The sequence below is a fragment of the Dendrobates tinctorius genome, unplaced genomic scaffold (genome assembly GCF_039654945.1).
Source record: "Dendrobates tinctorius isolate UK_male_01 unplaced genomic scaffold, ASM3965494v1 ptg000351l, whole genome shotgun sequence".
Classification (NCBI taxonomy): domain Eukaryota; kingdom Metazoa; phylum Chordata; class Amphibia; order Anura; family Dendrobatidae; genus Dendrobates; species Dendrobates tinctorius.
This window is the reverse complement of record NW_027362017.1, coordinates 1,327,427-1,344,115: the sequence shown is the minus strand read 5'-3', so window position 1 is coordinate 1,344,115 and position 16,689 is coordinate 1,327,427. Positions and strand designations below refer to the sequence as shown.

Here is a 16,689-nt window from a genome sequence, read left to right as displayed (position 1 = left end):
ACATACAAAAGCCAAATGGGTCAGCCAGCTTATGCTTGCTACCACACCTGAAGATCCATGGACAGGATTGAAATCTCTTGACCATTCCTTGTGGAAGAGGAGAGGAGGTCATGCAGCTCCAATAGTGTCTATACCCACCCTCTCTTGGGCCCAAACTAGATGCCCTCGTTTAGCCTTTTATGATTCTCTTCCTATGCCTTCAGTCTTCTTCATTTCCTTGAGATATTGAACGATATCTATTCTCCTTGTGGAGATCCAACCGGTAGAAAGTCTTTACTCTTTAGAGCAATGCACCCTCGAAAAAGTAAGCAAAGTAGATCTCCTCCAAATAGAATCTCTCTATTGCCCCCTATAGGTGACTAACCTGTAATTGTTCACTCACTTATCTTACATGTTGTAACATGTATAGCATAAGCTCACGGGTTATTGTAGACATTTTCTGAAACACATAGAACCTTTTACCACTGATTTTTCAGAATCCTGATGGCATAGTTGTGCTGAAGAACCAGTTCTCCTCCAATGAAAAAAGTGTGATCGTCCAAAAGAGCTTTACTCTTCCGGATATTGCTAAGTGAGTACACATGGGCATTTAAGGTTCCAATAATAAACTTTATGGGTGTTTATATATCTAAGTGTGGGTCACACTAAAATGGACCACCAAACTCCCATCCTTTAAATGTCCACTTAGAATAAGTTATCACCTGTCCATCAAATAGGTGATCATGTTGATCAGTGAGTTTCCCATCGTTGAGATCCACACCGATCGGCAGATCAGGGAATATTTATCCCCGACCCATTACAAAACGCCATGGGACGTTGGTCATCTGAACACTGCACCATTCATTCTCTATGGGACGGCCGGAAATAAACAGGTCACAGAGCTGGGCAGTCACATAGATAATTAATGAGCATGTGTCCTGCCTCTCTATTCTTAAAGGGCTAACAATTCCCCGTTCTGCCAATTGGTGGAGGTCCCAACTGTCGGACCACAACCACTAGGAAAGATAATAACGTGTTTTAACCTCTTTAATCCCATCATTCGTCGGATAAGCCTTGGACTTGATTGACCAGCAACTGTTTCAATCACCTGTTGGATAAAGGGGCAACACGATCAGGACCATTTATGGTAATGTCATGGAGAGGTGGTCCTCTTTATTACTGGTTTGCACTAATTTCTGCACTTGACCTTCATTTTTCCTTCTACTGTGTATGTCATCACAATAAGTTGAACTCATGTAGGTTACCGAAAGTGATGAAGGACAATCATGGTGGTGAGGAGTATGGGCAGACATTAGTTTTGAAGACCCTATGTTTTGAGGAACTTTTTAATAAAAGATTTATCGCTACAGAAAATTTGACAGCCACTATAAACCCCTTCATATGTGTATCGTGGTTTATTTTTCTATTAATATTTGGGATTGATCAAGTGACCTGCTTTTTTGTTGCTCCATGTATCTACTTTACAGTGAAGGAATATGGAAGATTGCTGGCAAGTTTCAGGAGGCTCCTCAAGAAATTTTCCAAACAGAGTTTGAGGTCAAAGAATATGGTGAGTAGAATGATCATTGGGTTCTGGTGTTCATTGGGTGACCCAGACCTTTACAAGCTCCAGTCTATTCATAATAGGTGTATCTGGCTCAGTAGAACTAGCTCATAGCCCTCTGATGGAGATCTATGGATGGACCTCGTCCTGACGTATAAAATTGGCCATATACTTTTGATGAATGATGACTTAACCTACATATTTCTGCAGGACTGTCCCCCAATCTAAGCTCTACGCCGATGGCAGATTTAGAAGAAGGAGGATTAGCATTGGTCTCTCCTTAAATAATCTGAAATCTAAGGCATCTAGTAGTGATTTGCTGCAGTTCTGAGAAATAGCTGACAATTTGGTAAAAAATTTGACATTCAGGTAAAAGCTATCACATACTTATCAATATCCAGGGTCATCCAGGAGGCTCTCAAAAAATGAGAGGCCTGCTGGAGGAGATTGCAGGTATCTCTAGAGATGCTGAAGATTTCTGAAACTTCCCTGAAGGCAATACCTTCTTAAGGATTCGTAGTGTTGTGATGATGCTTTGCTAAGAGTCCAGATGTCCGGATGCAAATGGGAAATGGGGTGCATGACCTTTAAAAGAAGGGTGTGTTGTGTGGAAACATCCTCCTCACCAGCTCCATGATCTAAAACAATGTGCCTTCTAAAAGTTGTCCAGTATAAGAAGTAATAAGAAGCTAAAAAAATTAAAAAAAATTCTAACCAGAGTCCAAGTAGCATAATCAGACCAATTCTCCCGGATGGAGACCATTCAGTCGTCTGCACAAGTCCTTATGGTAAATTAAAAAGTTAGCGATTATAATAGTGGAGGACGAGCAATGTGTATTATACGTGTCACTTTTGCTTTTGCTTTCTAGTTCTACCAAGTTTTGAAGTCTTTCTGGAGACCCCACAGAACTATTTCTTTGTGGATGATGATCACTTCACTGTGGATATTACTGCGAGGTAAGACATATCACTCACCCTCGTCACTGTAAGAAATTTTCTTGGCTGCTTGTTGTTTAAAAAAACAAGTGTTTTATCATCAGCAAGAGATTATCACTACAAGACTAGGTGTCTTGTGCCTCCTAGTCCTCCTGCTCTGTGTAACTACGCCCACATCACTGATTGACAACTGTCTGCCTAAGCACAATGTACACAGAAAACAGCCAATCAGGGGTGTGGGTGCTATTAAGCAGAGCTCAGCATTCAGAGAACTGGAAAATCTGCAATAGAGCAAACAGGGATTTCATCAAAACTCTAGCAAGTAGACCAGTATGGAAAAAAATTTTAAAAAAATAATACCACACTAAAAAAGTGGTAAAAATAGTAAAAAAAAAAAAAAATGCAAAAAATAATAGAAAAAAAACTCTTCAGTAGAGATGAACGAACCCGAACTAATAGCGGAACACGGACTTTTCCCGGAAGTCCATTGCAATGTTTGGCGTGACGGAGGCAAAAGAGAGAAAGGGAATATTTTCCTGATCAAAGGCTCGGGTCCCCATTGTTTTCAATTGGGTTCGGGTATAGATCTGGTACTCGAGCTAAACTTTGGAATAAAGTTTGTGTCGCGTACCAGAACCCAAACTTCCACGTGTCCTCTCCTTCCTACTCTTCAGAACTATTTTAGTGTTTGTTCTGAGAATACTGAGCATCATTTTTGGAATTGGCTCATTTCCATTTATCATTGTTAATCTCCAATTTGAATTTTTCACTAATTTTCATTTTTATAACGGGGTTATGTTTATGAATGTTTAGGTAATCATTTCTGAATCTGGTGTTATAAGATGCACATGAGAAGAGTTTATCTGCCTATATCACATCTGACAATCCTTCTTGCCTATCTAGAAGACACCAGGCCTCATAGCAGCCAATCACAATCTAGATTTAATTGCGGAAAAAAAAGAAAATAAAATGTTTGCAGGGCTCCTATAAGGCTCTAGAATGACACTGAGCCACCAGAGGCAAGAAAAATTGCCATTCAGATAGATATCGGATGGAGAGGTTTTTCTTAGAGTTGTCACTTCATGTCCGGCAGATGCATTTTATGTACAAGTACATTAAAAAAGTTATAATTCGGCAAGAAGACTTTTTTTTACAATTTTCTGTTTAAAGGTTTTTGCATGGGAAGCCAGTGGAGGGATCGGTGTATGCTCTGTTCGGAGTGATTCAGAACAATGAGAAAAAGAGTTTTCCGCACTCCATGGCCAACATCACGGTGAGAAGAGTCTTCAAAATGACAATGGTCCCATTGAACCAGAAGGCCCCACAAGGGTCACATACTATATATACCCACTTGTTTATGATACCCCTTGAAGATTCTACAGTACTCAAAGTCAGAGTGACTGGCACCCCCAATTAGGGTGATCGAGGAAATAAGGTCTCTCGTCATTACCGTCTGGTTGGAACTCCCAGAATGGCACACCACCATGAAAAGTCTTAGTAAAAAAAACTATCATTGTATATATATATAATTGTGTAAGTTTTCAAGAAAGTAATATTTAGTTGTTCTTTTAGGTGACTGCTGGGAAAGCACAAGCTACGCTCTACCGTCACATGATTACCAGTCGATTCCCGAATCCTGAATTTCTCCTGGGAAGTTCTCTCTACGTCAGTGTCACTGTGTTTACCAATGCAGGTACAGAGGCCATGGCCATGAGGTGTCTGTATCTTGTCGGCGTCCTCCTTGTATCCGGGGTACTTGCTTTCCTAGCTCCACCCCTGCTTAGAGTTGTTGTACAAATTATATTATTGGAAAGCTATACCGAATAGTTCATCAATAGAAATCTATCATATGGTGTCTCTTCCAGGCAGCGATCTGGTGGTAGCCGAGAAGACCGGTATTCCAATAGTGAAGACCGCATTCAAAGTGCTTTTCACCAAGTCCTCCAAATATTTTAAGCCTGGCTTACCCTACATAGCTAATGTAAGTGCATCGTGGGTTCTCAGCGGCACCACAGACTTCACTTCATCTTTAATATCTTCCATCTAAGTCAGTATAATTCCAGTTAGAGGACCATAAGAGCCAGTTAGGGAGTAGCCACAGTGCCCCAATGTAGGAAGTCTATTTGACCCTTGATATTGTCCATTTAGCCTTAATTGACTACCATAATTTTCCATGCTTATTTTGGAGATTGAGACCATCCTACTCATAAAGACCGATGTACAACAACAAACACATCTGCCCTGCACTTGACAGGTAGATATTGGTTCCTATCCACTAGTGTCCAATAGTTCAGCTCCTTCAAAGATTTTTAAGCAAAGTAAATTACTGCTAATTCATACACAACCAAATTTTGGTAATAGTCTACCCTTGAAGTTCAATGACAGTCACATGTTCCCAGGTCGGCAACTAAAGAGTCAAGACAAGGGGCTGGCTTTAATATGCAAATTGGAGGGCATAACAGTGCACCAAAGCGCTCTCCTTTGCATTTTGAATAAAAGCAAATTTTTCAGCAAGTTTTTAGTTATACTGCATGTTATTGGTATGATTTTTATCAGGTCTGCGTTCCCATTGTAAATATTTATGCAGTTTGTCTCATACACACTCACAAGGGTATATTTTGTCATAAATCAAACCACGAAACAGTCCACACACCCCGGATACACAACATGCCGCCACCACTCATCAGAGACACGGGGTAATGAGTCCCCAAAATATACACTGTCTGACAATTAAAAAAAAGACCAAACCTTCTCTGAAAGGCTGTGGATTATGTATAGCATACAAGAAGCAAACATATTAAAGTTTTAAGCTTTATTCTAAAAAAAAAATACAGTACTTACAAGAAAAGGTATAAAAAGGTAAAAATAAAGGACACACAAATATGCAAACAGTTATAAAATAAAAAGAGAGAAATAACATAAACACCTAGATATTCTCTTTCCTTCTGGGGATAAGAAATAAAAATGGATCATAACCAACCACAGTTGACCCCACATACGAAACCCTGGTCTTGGGATCATGTTTCCAGGATGGCCTAGATTGGAATATTAAAATTGCGGCGTTGGTGCAGTGTGACAGACAGGCAGTGACCACAGAAAAGTTCAAAACAAACGTCTTTAATGTCCAAAGAAACTTACAACTGGAACATAAAGGTATCCTCTGGATCGCAGCTGGGAAACCAGACAGTCAGTAACCGAGACCGGTTGCCATGGGCGACTGCGCCACCGTGTACGCTGAAAAGTACCAGGCCTTTTGGCTACACTTGGCTCCGTGTTACTTCACACAGGCTGAAGCTTTGCAGAGCATCCTGCTCTCCACATTTGCAAACCAAGACTGACACACCCAACCCTTGTCTTCAGGATTTTTTAAAGGAATCTGTGGCCACAGGCCAATTGTAAGACCAGGCGAGGAGGAAGTGGAGACCCCACTATCATCCTGTAGTCTGCTTCAAAAATAAAAGCCCATGCTGGGATTTCTTAAATTTGCCTTGGACAAATAGCTTGCCCAAGAGCAACATTTACTTTTATTTTGCATTGCAATCACAGCTATGCCTGTGACTGAAAAGCACTCCCGCAGCCTCAATATGCTACTGTGCGCATCCTTGGGGACACATAGGGACCTTCACAAATAACACCGGTCACTGCCTCACAGTTGTAATTGAACAATAAGGGGCAAGTACCTTGCATATAACATAGTTTGTGTCTCTAGCTATCCCCCTTCCATAGCGCAGATAGGGAATATCCAGAATAGCTACAACAACCATCTGCTAACTCTTTGTGGCTCAGACCAAGCTTGGGTGTCATGGTTGACACATCTGCATTCTCAACAAAAGCCCCTTTTGGTCTGAGTTCCAGCAATCAAAATACCTAGAGGTTCTGCCTTTTGTGTAGACACATTCCTGTGGATGAAAATTGGGTATAGCTTGTGATGGTGTGATATGCTATGTGGATATCATTTTGTGTATATTTCTATTTCACTGATTTTCATAGTGTTTTTCTTGTTGCCTTGTATGTCTATAGCCTGACTGTATCTGTCTCTTGATGACCCCCTGTAGTTCCTTAATCCCCAAGGCTCCTTTGTCTCCTCTGGGAGGCCTGCAAACCGCCCCAACCTGTATGACAACCCCTGGACATAAGGAGGGGGCTGGGGAGGACAGGGGCTGGACAAGCCAGTTCCTGTGTGGTGATGATCGTGTGAAGACTGCACGTCAGAGAGAAGGAAGTATATGGACCCATTTTATCCTCTGGCTGCTAGAGTTTTGGACTCTCATCTCCCTGGACTTTTTATCCTGTTACTGGACTGCATTCTTGTTCTGGACTACTGTATCCTCAGTGTGGTGGATTGATTATGGATCTTCTAATTTTGCCTGTAATAAAGGTCTTGGGATTGTTCACACTTCCCTCGCTCTGTTGATTGTGTGGTATCGGAGAAGGACCCCGTGACAACTGGTGGCAGCGGTGGGATCAACAGAGAGTAGTCCAATGGAGAACCACCCACAGAGTGAGTACAGAAATTGGACTGTATCCAGTTTACAGGAGAGAGCCAGAGACCTGGGCCTGAACTACCAGGGACTGATTAAAGAAGCCTTAATTGACCTACTGGTGGGTGCTAGCCTGGCCACCTCCTCCCAGATGTCTGAAGGACGAGCACTGGAGACAGGGATCCCCACCCCAAAAAGCCAGTGGTTGGTGTGGTATGAAGAAGAGATGGTGGTTCTGGGCCCAGGCGTCTCTCAGGAGTACAAGGAGGAGGCTGCCCACCGGGCACAGTGGAGGCAAGAAGCAATGGAGCTTGAAAGAGGGAGTAACGCAATGTGGAGTGTAACCCCAACGATCCAGGAACCTGTACGGATAACCCGGACAGAGTTTAAGCCATTTGATGAGGCGTCCGGAGATGTGGAGGGGTTCTTCAAGGACTTTGCGCAGCAGTGTGCTGTGATGGAGGTGCCCCACTCTGACTGGATGCGTTTGTTAGTGAGAGTCCTGAACGGAAGCATGGCGGAGGCTTACCGAACCATTGACGCACAGCGGAATCGGGATTATAACATTGTAAAGCGGACTATCCTGGAATACCATGCTATCACCCCAGACTCATATAGGGCCAAGCTCCGAGACCTCCCATGCACCACAGTGGGATCGTTTAGGATGTATGTGGGTCGCCCTCCCAGGGCTGTGGGGTACTTGGTAGCGGGCCGGTGTCAGGGGAATGTGTCACAGCAGCGGTGACCCGGTCCGTGGCCCTGGGCGCCCAAGTAATGGGGGAATGTAGTTAATGGAATGGAATAGTTCGTGACGCCACCTGTGGTGCTCGGCAAGGGAGGTGTTAAGCCGACGCTGCATGCAGATCCGCTGGGACTGATGGTAGGGTGCAGCAAGGATGTAAAAGCTCCCCATATTTGAAGCTATAGTCCCAGGGCAGTGTAGAGATGGTTGGCACAGAGATGTAGCAGTGCTGTAAGGGTAGGAAGCAGACAAGACACAGCGGGGTGCAATTTCTGTACCTTTACTGGATAACTGCAGTCCAGGGTCCTGATTACAGATGGTAACGGAGCAGGCAAGTTTGGAAGCAACTCAGGGATTCTCTCTCAGCAGACGGGCTGAGCAGTCTCCTTCCTAGAGCTTGTTTGAATGAAGTACTCCTAGTACTGAGTTACACTGGAGTTCCTCCTGTCAGATGTTCCCAAGAACCTTACTTGCACGGCAGACAGCTGTAGCCTATCTCGGGGGCTTCTTTCTCCTGAGTCCCGGCTCTTTATCCAAGCTGCTGTTGTGCCTCAAGTCTTAGATGGGAGTAGGGCATTTACAGCCTCCTACTCCTCTGGTGTCTGTTGTAGGACCGTTAGTATCCGTACAACCGTGGAGACTAGGTTCCAGTTCATGCGCTCACTGTGAGGGAGCTCTCCTTTCCTAGCTCAACCTCCAGCTTCTCTCTACACGTCTGCACACTTCACCCTCCGCAGACTAACTGACCACTCCTTCCTTTTGGCCCTCAGAGAGCACTCCTCCCCTTAATCCTGGTTCAGAGTTCCCCCTGCTGGCCTGGAGTGGAACTGTGTTGCATGTATAGATTGACTGCGAGAGAGACCCATCATTTCCTCCAAGCCTGGCATTACCCTCCCCTGGAGGAAGGCAAAGCCACTGTGGCGGCCATACTCCTGGGGGCGCCACATTTGCCCATGCGTAAGATCTCCCAGGCATGTTGGAGATGGCTGGAAGCAGAAAACGCCTTTACTGTGGAAGATGTTATACAGGCGTTCCTTATAGAACAATTTCTTGCCAAGTGACCCCCAGAGGTACGGGAATGAGTCTGGAAGCACGTGCCGGGTACCGTGGATAGAGCTGCAGCCCTGGCAGATGAAGCCCTTACTATCCGACCGCAATGGAGGAGGCTTCTGGACAATGAACCATGGTCTGCTCCCGCGCCGCGTCCCCCTCCGATTATATCTGCCCTTCCACCTAGTCGCAAGCCGATAACAATCACGCCTCACAATCCTAGGCCTCAACAGTTCCGACCACGACCTGGGGGTATCACAGAGAAGAGGCATTATGGGTGTGGGCAACCTGGACATTTGCAGTCTGGCTGTCCCTCAATGATTCGTAGGGAGCCCCACACAGCCCCACCTCGTCCAGTGCATCTTGTACATTCCACCCCACCTGAGGAAGATCTACCACCACCCCCACCAGAGAGAACCACCGCCGACCACGGCACCATAGATACTCCTCTTGGAGTGTACGGATTCCGGCCTTTGTCCTTTAGCTACTCAGAGCAAAGGCAACACCACCTGCAGGATGTCTTAATTGATGGATACAAAGTGTCAGGATTTAGAGACACGGGGGCATTCCTGACTATCGCTGACCCCCGTGTGGTTCGACCCGAGGCAATTTACCAGGTTCCGGGAATTCCCATTGTCCTGGCGGGGGGTGCCCGCAAATATATACAGCGAGCTTCTGTGCGTTTAGATTATGGTTGTGGAGAAAAACTGTGTTGGATTGGAGTTATGGGAGGACTTCCTGCAGATATCCTCCTTGGGAACGACATTGGGGAGTTACAGTGACAATTTGTGGGAGCAGTCACCCGACTACAGACCCTTCAAGCACTACGTCATCCGGACCTCACCGGGGAGCAACCACCACAAACCGCATCAGAGTCGGTAAGAAATACGTTCGCTGCTACTACATTGGGAGAGTCTTGGGACAGAGAGGAGTTTAGGAGAGAAATAGAGGGTGACACTACCTTAGCAGCCCTTAGGCAAAAGGCAGAAACTGGGCACATGGGAGATAATGGGGTTGGCTTCACTCGAGAAAACGGACTGTATTATCGTGTAACAAAAGTCAGTGACCAGGGCAACCTGACGCAACGACCAGGCAACTCATTGTCCCTCAGAAGTACAGGGCACAGCTACTCCAACTGGCCCATGACATCTCCTTGGCTGGACATCAAGGGAGGAAAAGGACTGAAAAGAGACTCGCCCAAAGTTTTTACTGACCTGACATCTCGCAGTCGGTAGCCCATTATTGTCGCACCTGCGATGTGTGCCAGCGAATGCGGCATCCAGGAGCTCGACATAAGGTACCCCTGCAATCCCTGCCTATAATTGAAGAACCACTTCAATGTGTAGCTGTCAACATCATAAGTCCTCTGGCCCACCCCAGCCGGTCGGGGAAAAAATATATCCTGACCGTGGTGGACTATGCCACTAGGTATCCTGAAGCTGTGGCCCTGTCTAGTATTACAGCAGTAAAGGTAGCTGAGGCCCTTGTTACCATCTTTACCTGGGTACGGGTAGGGTTTCCTAGTGGAATATTATCGGATCAAGGCACTCAGTTCATGTCAGATCTAGTCCAATCCCTATGGCATACCTGTGGGGTTCGAGCCATTCGCACCACCCCATACCACCCGCAGACCAACGGACTATGTGAACGTTTTAATGGAACCCTAAAAAATATGCTGAGGGCTTTTGATGATGTTGAAAAAGACTGGGAAAAGTACCTGCCACATCTCCTCTTCACCTATCGTCGGAAGGTTCCCCAAGCGTCCACAGGGTTCTCTCCCTTCAAACTACTGTTTAGCCGGAAGGTCCGTGGGCCTCTCACTCTTCTGAAAGAACATTTAGAGGGAGACATCTCAGATACTGGAATGCCCATCGTTCCCTATGTTCTAGAGTTTAGAGACCGTCTCGCCCAGCTAGCTACCTTGGCTAAAGAACATCAGCGAATTGCCCAGTCCAGACAAAAAACCTGGTATGACCGTAATGCCAGGACGTGGGAATTTATGGAAGGACAACAAGTGCTCATGATTACTGCTTCCCCTGCCAACAAGCTTCAAGGAGTGTGGGAAGGCCCTTATCAGGTTGTCAAGAAAATTAATGACACTAACTATGTCATTGCCCTGGACTCTAGTGGTCGACGACAGAAAACCGTCCACATTACCATGTTGAAAGACTACCACGACCGATCTCTGCCTGTTCTAGCCGTCTGCCAGCCCCCTAGTGATACCGCCAACGATGAGTATCTCCCCGATCTCCTTCAGTTTGCCCAAGCGGGAGGATCATTGGAACAAGTGCCCCTGGATATTTTCGCCGTACTAAGGCCGAGGGCTGCTGCTTTCTCCTCAAAGCCGGGGAAGACTACTCTCACCAGCCACCATGTGGAAACCCCTGGACAACACCCCATCCAGCAGGCTGCCTACCGGGTTCCAGAGGCTGTTCAGGGCATGATAAAGTATGAACTGGAGGAGCTGAAACGACTGGGAGTTATTCAGCCATATCACAGTTCTTGGGCCTCTCCTGTCGTCCTGGTCCCCAAGAAGGATGGTACAACACGATTTTGTGTTGATTACAGACGATTAAATGATGCCACCAAGAGTGATGCTTATCCCATGCCCAGGCTTGATGATCTATTGGATCGTCTGGCCAGTGCCCAATTTGTGACCACATTAGACTTGAGCAAGGGGTACTGGCAGATACCCCTAACGGAGGACGCTCAGGAGCGTTCAGCCCTCATTACTCCATTTGGGCTTTTAGAGTTCCTGGGAATGCCCTTTGGGATGAAAACTGCCCCCGCTACTTTCCAGAGACTGGTAGATCGACTGTTACAACAATGTCAGGACTTTGCCTGTGCTTACTTAGATGACATTTCCATTTTTAGCACCACCTGGGAGGAACATCTTAAACACTTGGGCATAGTGCTAGACTGTATCCTTGCTGCAGGACTGACCATTCGCCCTGATAAATGCCAAATAGGGATGGCTGAGGTGCAGTACCTCGGGCATAGAGTAGGGGGCGGGACCCTAAGGCCTGAGCCTGCCAAGGTGGAAGCCATTAGCAACTGGTGTAGACCGCAGACCAAAAAGCAGGTACTTGCATTTTTAGGAACTGATGGTTACTATCGAAAATTTGTTGCTAACTTCAGCACCTTGGCCAAGCCCCTAACCGACCTGACCTGCAAGAACATGCCTAGGAATGTGACGTGGACGACTGCATGCGAGGATGCCTTTTCAGCGTTAAAGACCGCCCTCATCACTGCTCCTGTCTTGGCTGCCCCTGATTATAAGCGCAGGTTCCTTGTGCAGACAGGTGCATCCACCTTTGGGATTGGGGCAGTACTTAGCCAAGTGAACGCCGCCGGAGAAGAACATCCTGTTGCTTTTGCCAGTCGGAAACTACTGGATCGGGAGGTTGCCTATGCCACTATTGAAAAGGAGTGCCTTGCCATCGTATGGGCGCTAAAAAAATTGCAGCCATACTTGTATGGCAGAGACTTTACAATTGTTACAGACCACAACCCCTTCACATGGCTGAACTGCATATCAGGGGACAATGGAAGATTGCTGCAGTGGAGCTTGTCCTTACAACCCTACAGCTTCTCCATCCAATACAAGAGGGGAAGCCAATACCAGAACATTAATGGACTGTCTCGACAAGAAGAACCATACGCTCCCCAGGCCGACCTACCCCTGCCACTGTACAAGGAACTATAAATGATTGAGCAATGTGGACTAAAGTGAGCAGGCCAGAGGTCTGTGTAGACCTCATAGCGTGCTCACTTATTATGAGGGGGGAGAGGTTGTGATGGTGTGATATGCTGTGTGGTTATCATTTTGTGTATATTTCTATTTCACTGATTTTCATAGTGTTTTTCTTGTTGCCTTGTATGTCTATAGCCTGACTATCTGTCTCTTGATGACCCCCTGTAGTTCCTTAATACCCAAGGCTCCTTTGTCTCCTCTGGGAGGCCTGCAAACCGCCCCAACCTATATGACTACCCCTGGACATAAGGAGGGGGCTGGGGAGGACAGGGGCTGGACAAGCCAGTTCCTGTGTGGTGATGATCGTGTGAAGACTGCACGTCAGAGAAAAGGAAGCGTATGGACCCATTTTATCCTTTGGCTGCTAGAGTTTTGGACTCTCATCTCCCTGGACATTTTATCCTGTTACTGGACTGCATTCTTGTTCTGGACTACTGTATCCTCAGTGTGGTGGATTGTTTATGGACCTTCTAATTTTGCCTGTAATAAAGGTCTTGGGATTGTTCACACTTCCCTCACTCTGTTGATTGTGTGGTATCGGAGAAGGACCCCGTGACATAGCTAAATGATCATATGTTGAGAGACTGTTTGTTGAGGCCTTGGTCACATGAGTGATGATTCTCCCCTGAAAGAGAATGATTCTGCTAATGACACTTGGCTCTGTCAGAGTTTGAGCCAAGTGTCATGTTAGGCCCACTTCACAGGTCCGTGTTTCCGGTTTCACACGTACCGGAGACACGTAAACACGCACAATTATTATAATCTATGGGGCTGCACACATGTCCGTGTCCCCATATAGGTCATGTGTCCGTGTGACCCATACATAGATATATAATTAGTGTCTTGCGTGTGTTGATTACTGTAGCGCCCGCATCTCTGCCTGCAGTCCCTCTCTCCTTGCAGAGACATCAGCGTACTCACCGCCAAGGCTCCCATCATGCCCCTTTCCAGTTTGCTGCTGCCCAGGAAGCATGCACTCCTAGCAGGTCTCCAGCCACTGTGCTTAGAGCACTCGCGCGCAATCTTCCTTTTTATTAAAGGGGCCACGCGCGTTCCTCTAAAGTGTCCCCAGCCAATTGCTGGAGGTCTCTTTCTATTTAAACGCCTCCTTCAACATGGAGGTGCCTGTGCAATGTTGTGAGTTTGTTCCTAACACGCTTGTCAGTTCTCAGGTCCCTGTACTTGTATCCGAGCTAGCTGCATCCGCCAGTGCTCATCTCAAGGGTAGCAGAGCCAGCTGCACCCACAAGTGCTCACCTCATCACGCAGCTCCGATATAGTCCAGGGAATCTGACGTAGTCGACAAATGGAAACCTTAAAATAGATAAAAAGAGGGAAATAAAAACAAAACACTGTAACTCATTCACCAACTTATTAGAAAAGAAAGGCCCCAATCAGTTCCGATGTAGTCCAGCATTTCCCACGACATTCCCCAAATCCGGCTCATGCTGAGCTCAGTGAGACCCGGCGACTCTGAAGAGCTGTAACATTATTGATATCACCACTATGTGATATACTGTATATGCTGCATATGTGTCTCCTGTATGATACATTCAGTCGTTCCAGTGTCTTCTATGTGATGTATATGGCAGTCTCGGTGTCTCATACGTGATGTATACAACATTCTCGGTGTCTCATTCATGATGTATACAGCAGTCTCAGTGTCTCATACATGATGTATCCAGCAGTCTCGGTGTCTCCTATGTGATGTATACAGCAGTAGCCGTGTCTCCTATGTGATGTAAACAGCAGTTTCTGTATTTTTTGTGTGATTTACATACACTAGTCCCGGTGTCTTCTATCTGATATATATGCACATTTTTCAGTGTCTCTTATGTGACGTAAACAGCAGTCTTGGTGCACTCCACAAGCTCCCCCTTGTAAGTGGCATTATATAGGGACTATGCAGGCAGGATTTAATCTTGGTCATTTTAGCCTCTTGGCTACACCATGATTGCTATACTTTTCATCTATGCTTAGTACCCTATGGTGTTTATTTTCATGGCTCAGTTGCTTACATTTGTTATCACTTGCATTCATTATTGTACTATAGTCTATTTGGATGGATTATTCAATGGATCATTATGTTTAGTATTACATCTCTGAACATTTCTTCATTGCAGGTATGCCATTGTATGTGATATATTCTAGAGCCTTTTTTATATATGTCCATTTACTGGAGGGAGCTCTTTGGGCTTTATTATAAGCCTTTGTGATAGTTTCATGTCATTGTATGACTTTTTAAATGTTTTTACATGGATGTTGTCTTTTTGTTACCAATAAAATTTGTAATTTTGCAGTGATCCCTGCATTCTGGTCAGTAACTTTTTCTCCATTTTCTCAGTTTGTGTTTATACTGACTGCTGGTTGATCCGCATATCTTATTCAGTAGTGCCCTCCTGAGTTTTTACATATATACTTGGTGTCTCCTATGTGATGTATACAGCAGTCTCTGTGTCTTCTATGTGATGTATACAGCAGTTTCTGTTTCTTCTATGTGTTGTATTTTACAGTCTCACTGTCTCCTATTTGATGTATGGCCAGCAGTCTCAGTGTCTTCTTTGTGATGAATATGCACCAGTCCCAGTATCTCATATGTGATATATATTCACCAGTCTCAGTGTCTCCTGTGTGACGTATACAGCAGTCTCTGTGTCTCCTAAGTAATGTATGCAGCAGTCTCGGTGTCTCCTATGTGCTGTATACTACAGACTTCCCACTATAAATGTTACTTGAGCAGTGATGCATTTCCCACTGTGAGGAGATCTGCAGTATAACATGCATCTGTTTTCGGTAAGACTCTGCAATCAGTTCTTTGCAAAACAAAACTTATCATCTCAAAGAGTCATCTGTGCTCCAGACCAACGTAATCTTAAAAATCACACCTCACCAAAGAGAAGCAGCTCCAGCCATCACGTTAGGGGTGAGTTAATTAATTCTTTGACCGACAATAGCAAGGAAATTTTCAAGTTGATCATTTTGTATGTGAAAAAATATTCCCCACCACTGCTCTATACCCGTAAAAGACCTCTATATTTAAGTAGCTCTGGGTTATAAAGTTAATGTTAATATTTGTTGTTTTTTAGATCTTACTCCAAAAACCAGATGGGTCAGCAGCATCAAATGTAGAGATATGTACAGTGGACAACCAATGTGTGAAAACTAGCGCAGAAGGGGAAACTCATCTTGTCCTAAATCCCAGATCGGACATCCAGGAAATGAAAATTCAAGTAAATGACAGAAAACCACCCACTAAATGATAGGAAAGCTTATTACACTCTCCATTCACATTTATGTTCCATATTATAGAAGTTTTATCAATGGACATAAGGGTAGTATTGTAGTATTTCCTTATACATAGGGGGCTGTACATAGGGGCAGTATTATAGTAGTTATATTCTTGTACATAGGGGGCAGTATTATAGTAGTTATATTCTTGTAGATAGGAGCAGTATTATAGTAGTTATATTCTTGTACATAGGAGCAGTATTATAGTAGTTATATTCTTGTACATAGGGGTCAGTATTATAGTAGTTATATTCTTGTAGATAGGAGCAGTATTATATTAGTTATATTCTTGTACATAGGAGCAGTATTATATTAGTCATATTCTTGTACATAGGGGTCAGTATTATAGTAGTTATATTCTTGTACATAGAGGGCAGTATTATAGTAGTTATATTCTTGTACATAGAGGGCAGTATTATAGTAGTTATATTCTTGTACATGGGGTCAGTATTATAGTAGTTATACTCTTGTACATAGAGGGCAGTATTATAGTAGTTATATTCTTGTACATGGGGTCAGTATTATAGTAGTTATATTCTTGTACATGGGGCAGTATTATAACAGTTATATTCTTGTAGATAGGAGCAGTATTATAGTAGTTATATTCTTGTACATAGGGGCAGTATTATAGTAGTTATATTCTTGTACATAGGAGCAGTATTATAGTAGTTATATTTTACATAGGAGCAACATTATAGTAGTTATATTCTTGTACATGGGAGCAGTATTATAGTAGTTATATTCTTGTACATAGGAGCAGTATTATAGTAGTCATATTCTTGTACATAGGGGTCAGTATTATAGTAGTTACATTCTTGTACATAGAGGGCAGTATTATATTAGTTATATTCTTGTACATAGGAGCAGTATTATAGTAGTTATGTTTTTGTACATA

General features: G+C 44.5%; 1 protein-coding gene across 1 annotated transcript in view; it reads left to right on the top strand.

The window, feature by feature from the left end:
* LOC141075413 (complement C3-like) overlaps window positions 1-16,689 on the top strand; it is a 110,501-nt gene that overhangs the window by 52,105 nt on the left and 41,707 nt on the right. The window contains exons 5-11 of the mRNA XM_073562446.1: window positions 477-571; window positions 1,467-1,549; window positions 2,413-2,500; window positions 3,650-3,752; window positions 4,052-4,172; window positions 4,345-4,460; window positions 15,593-15,736. Of these exons, the coding sequence (XP_073418547.1) occupies window positions 477-571; window positions 1,467-1,549; window positions 2,413-2,500; window positions 3,650-3,752; window positions 4,052-4,172; window positions 4,345-4,460; window positions 15,593-15,736 (750 nt within the window). The remainder of the gene's footprint in view (window positions 1-476; window positions 572-1,466; window positions 1,550-2,412; window positions 2,501-3,649; window positions 3,753-4,051; window positions 4,173-4,344; window positions 4,461-15,592; window positions 15,737-16,689) is intronic.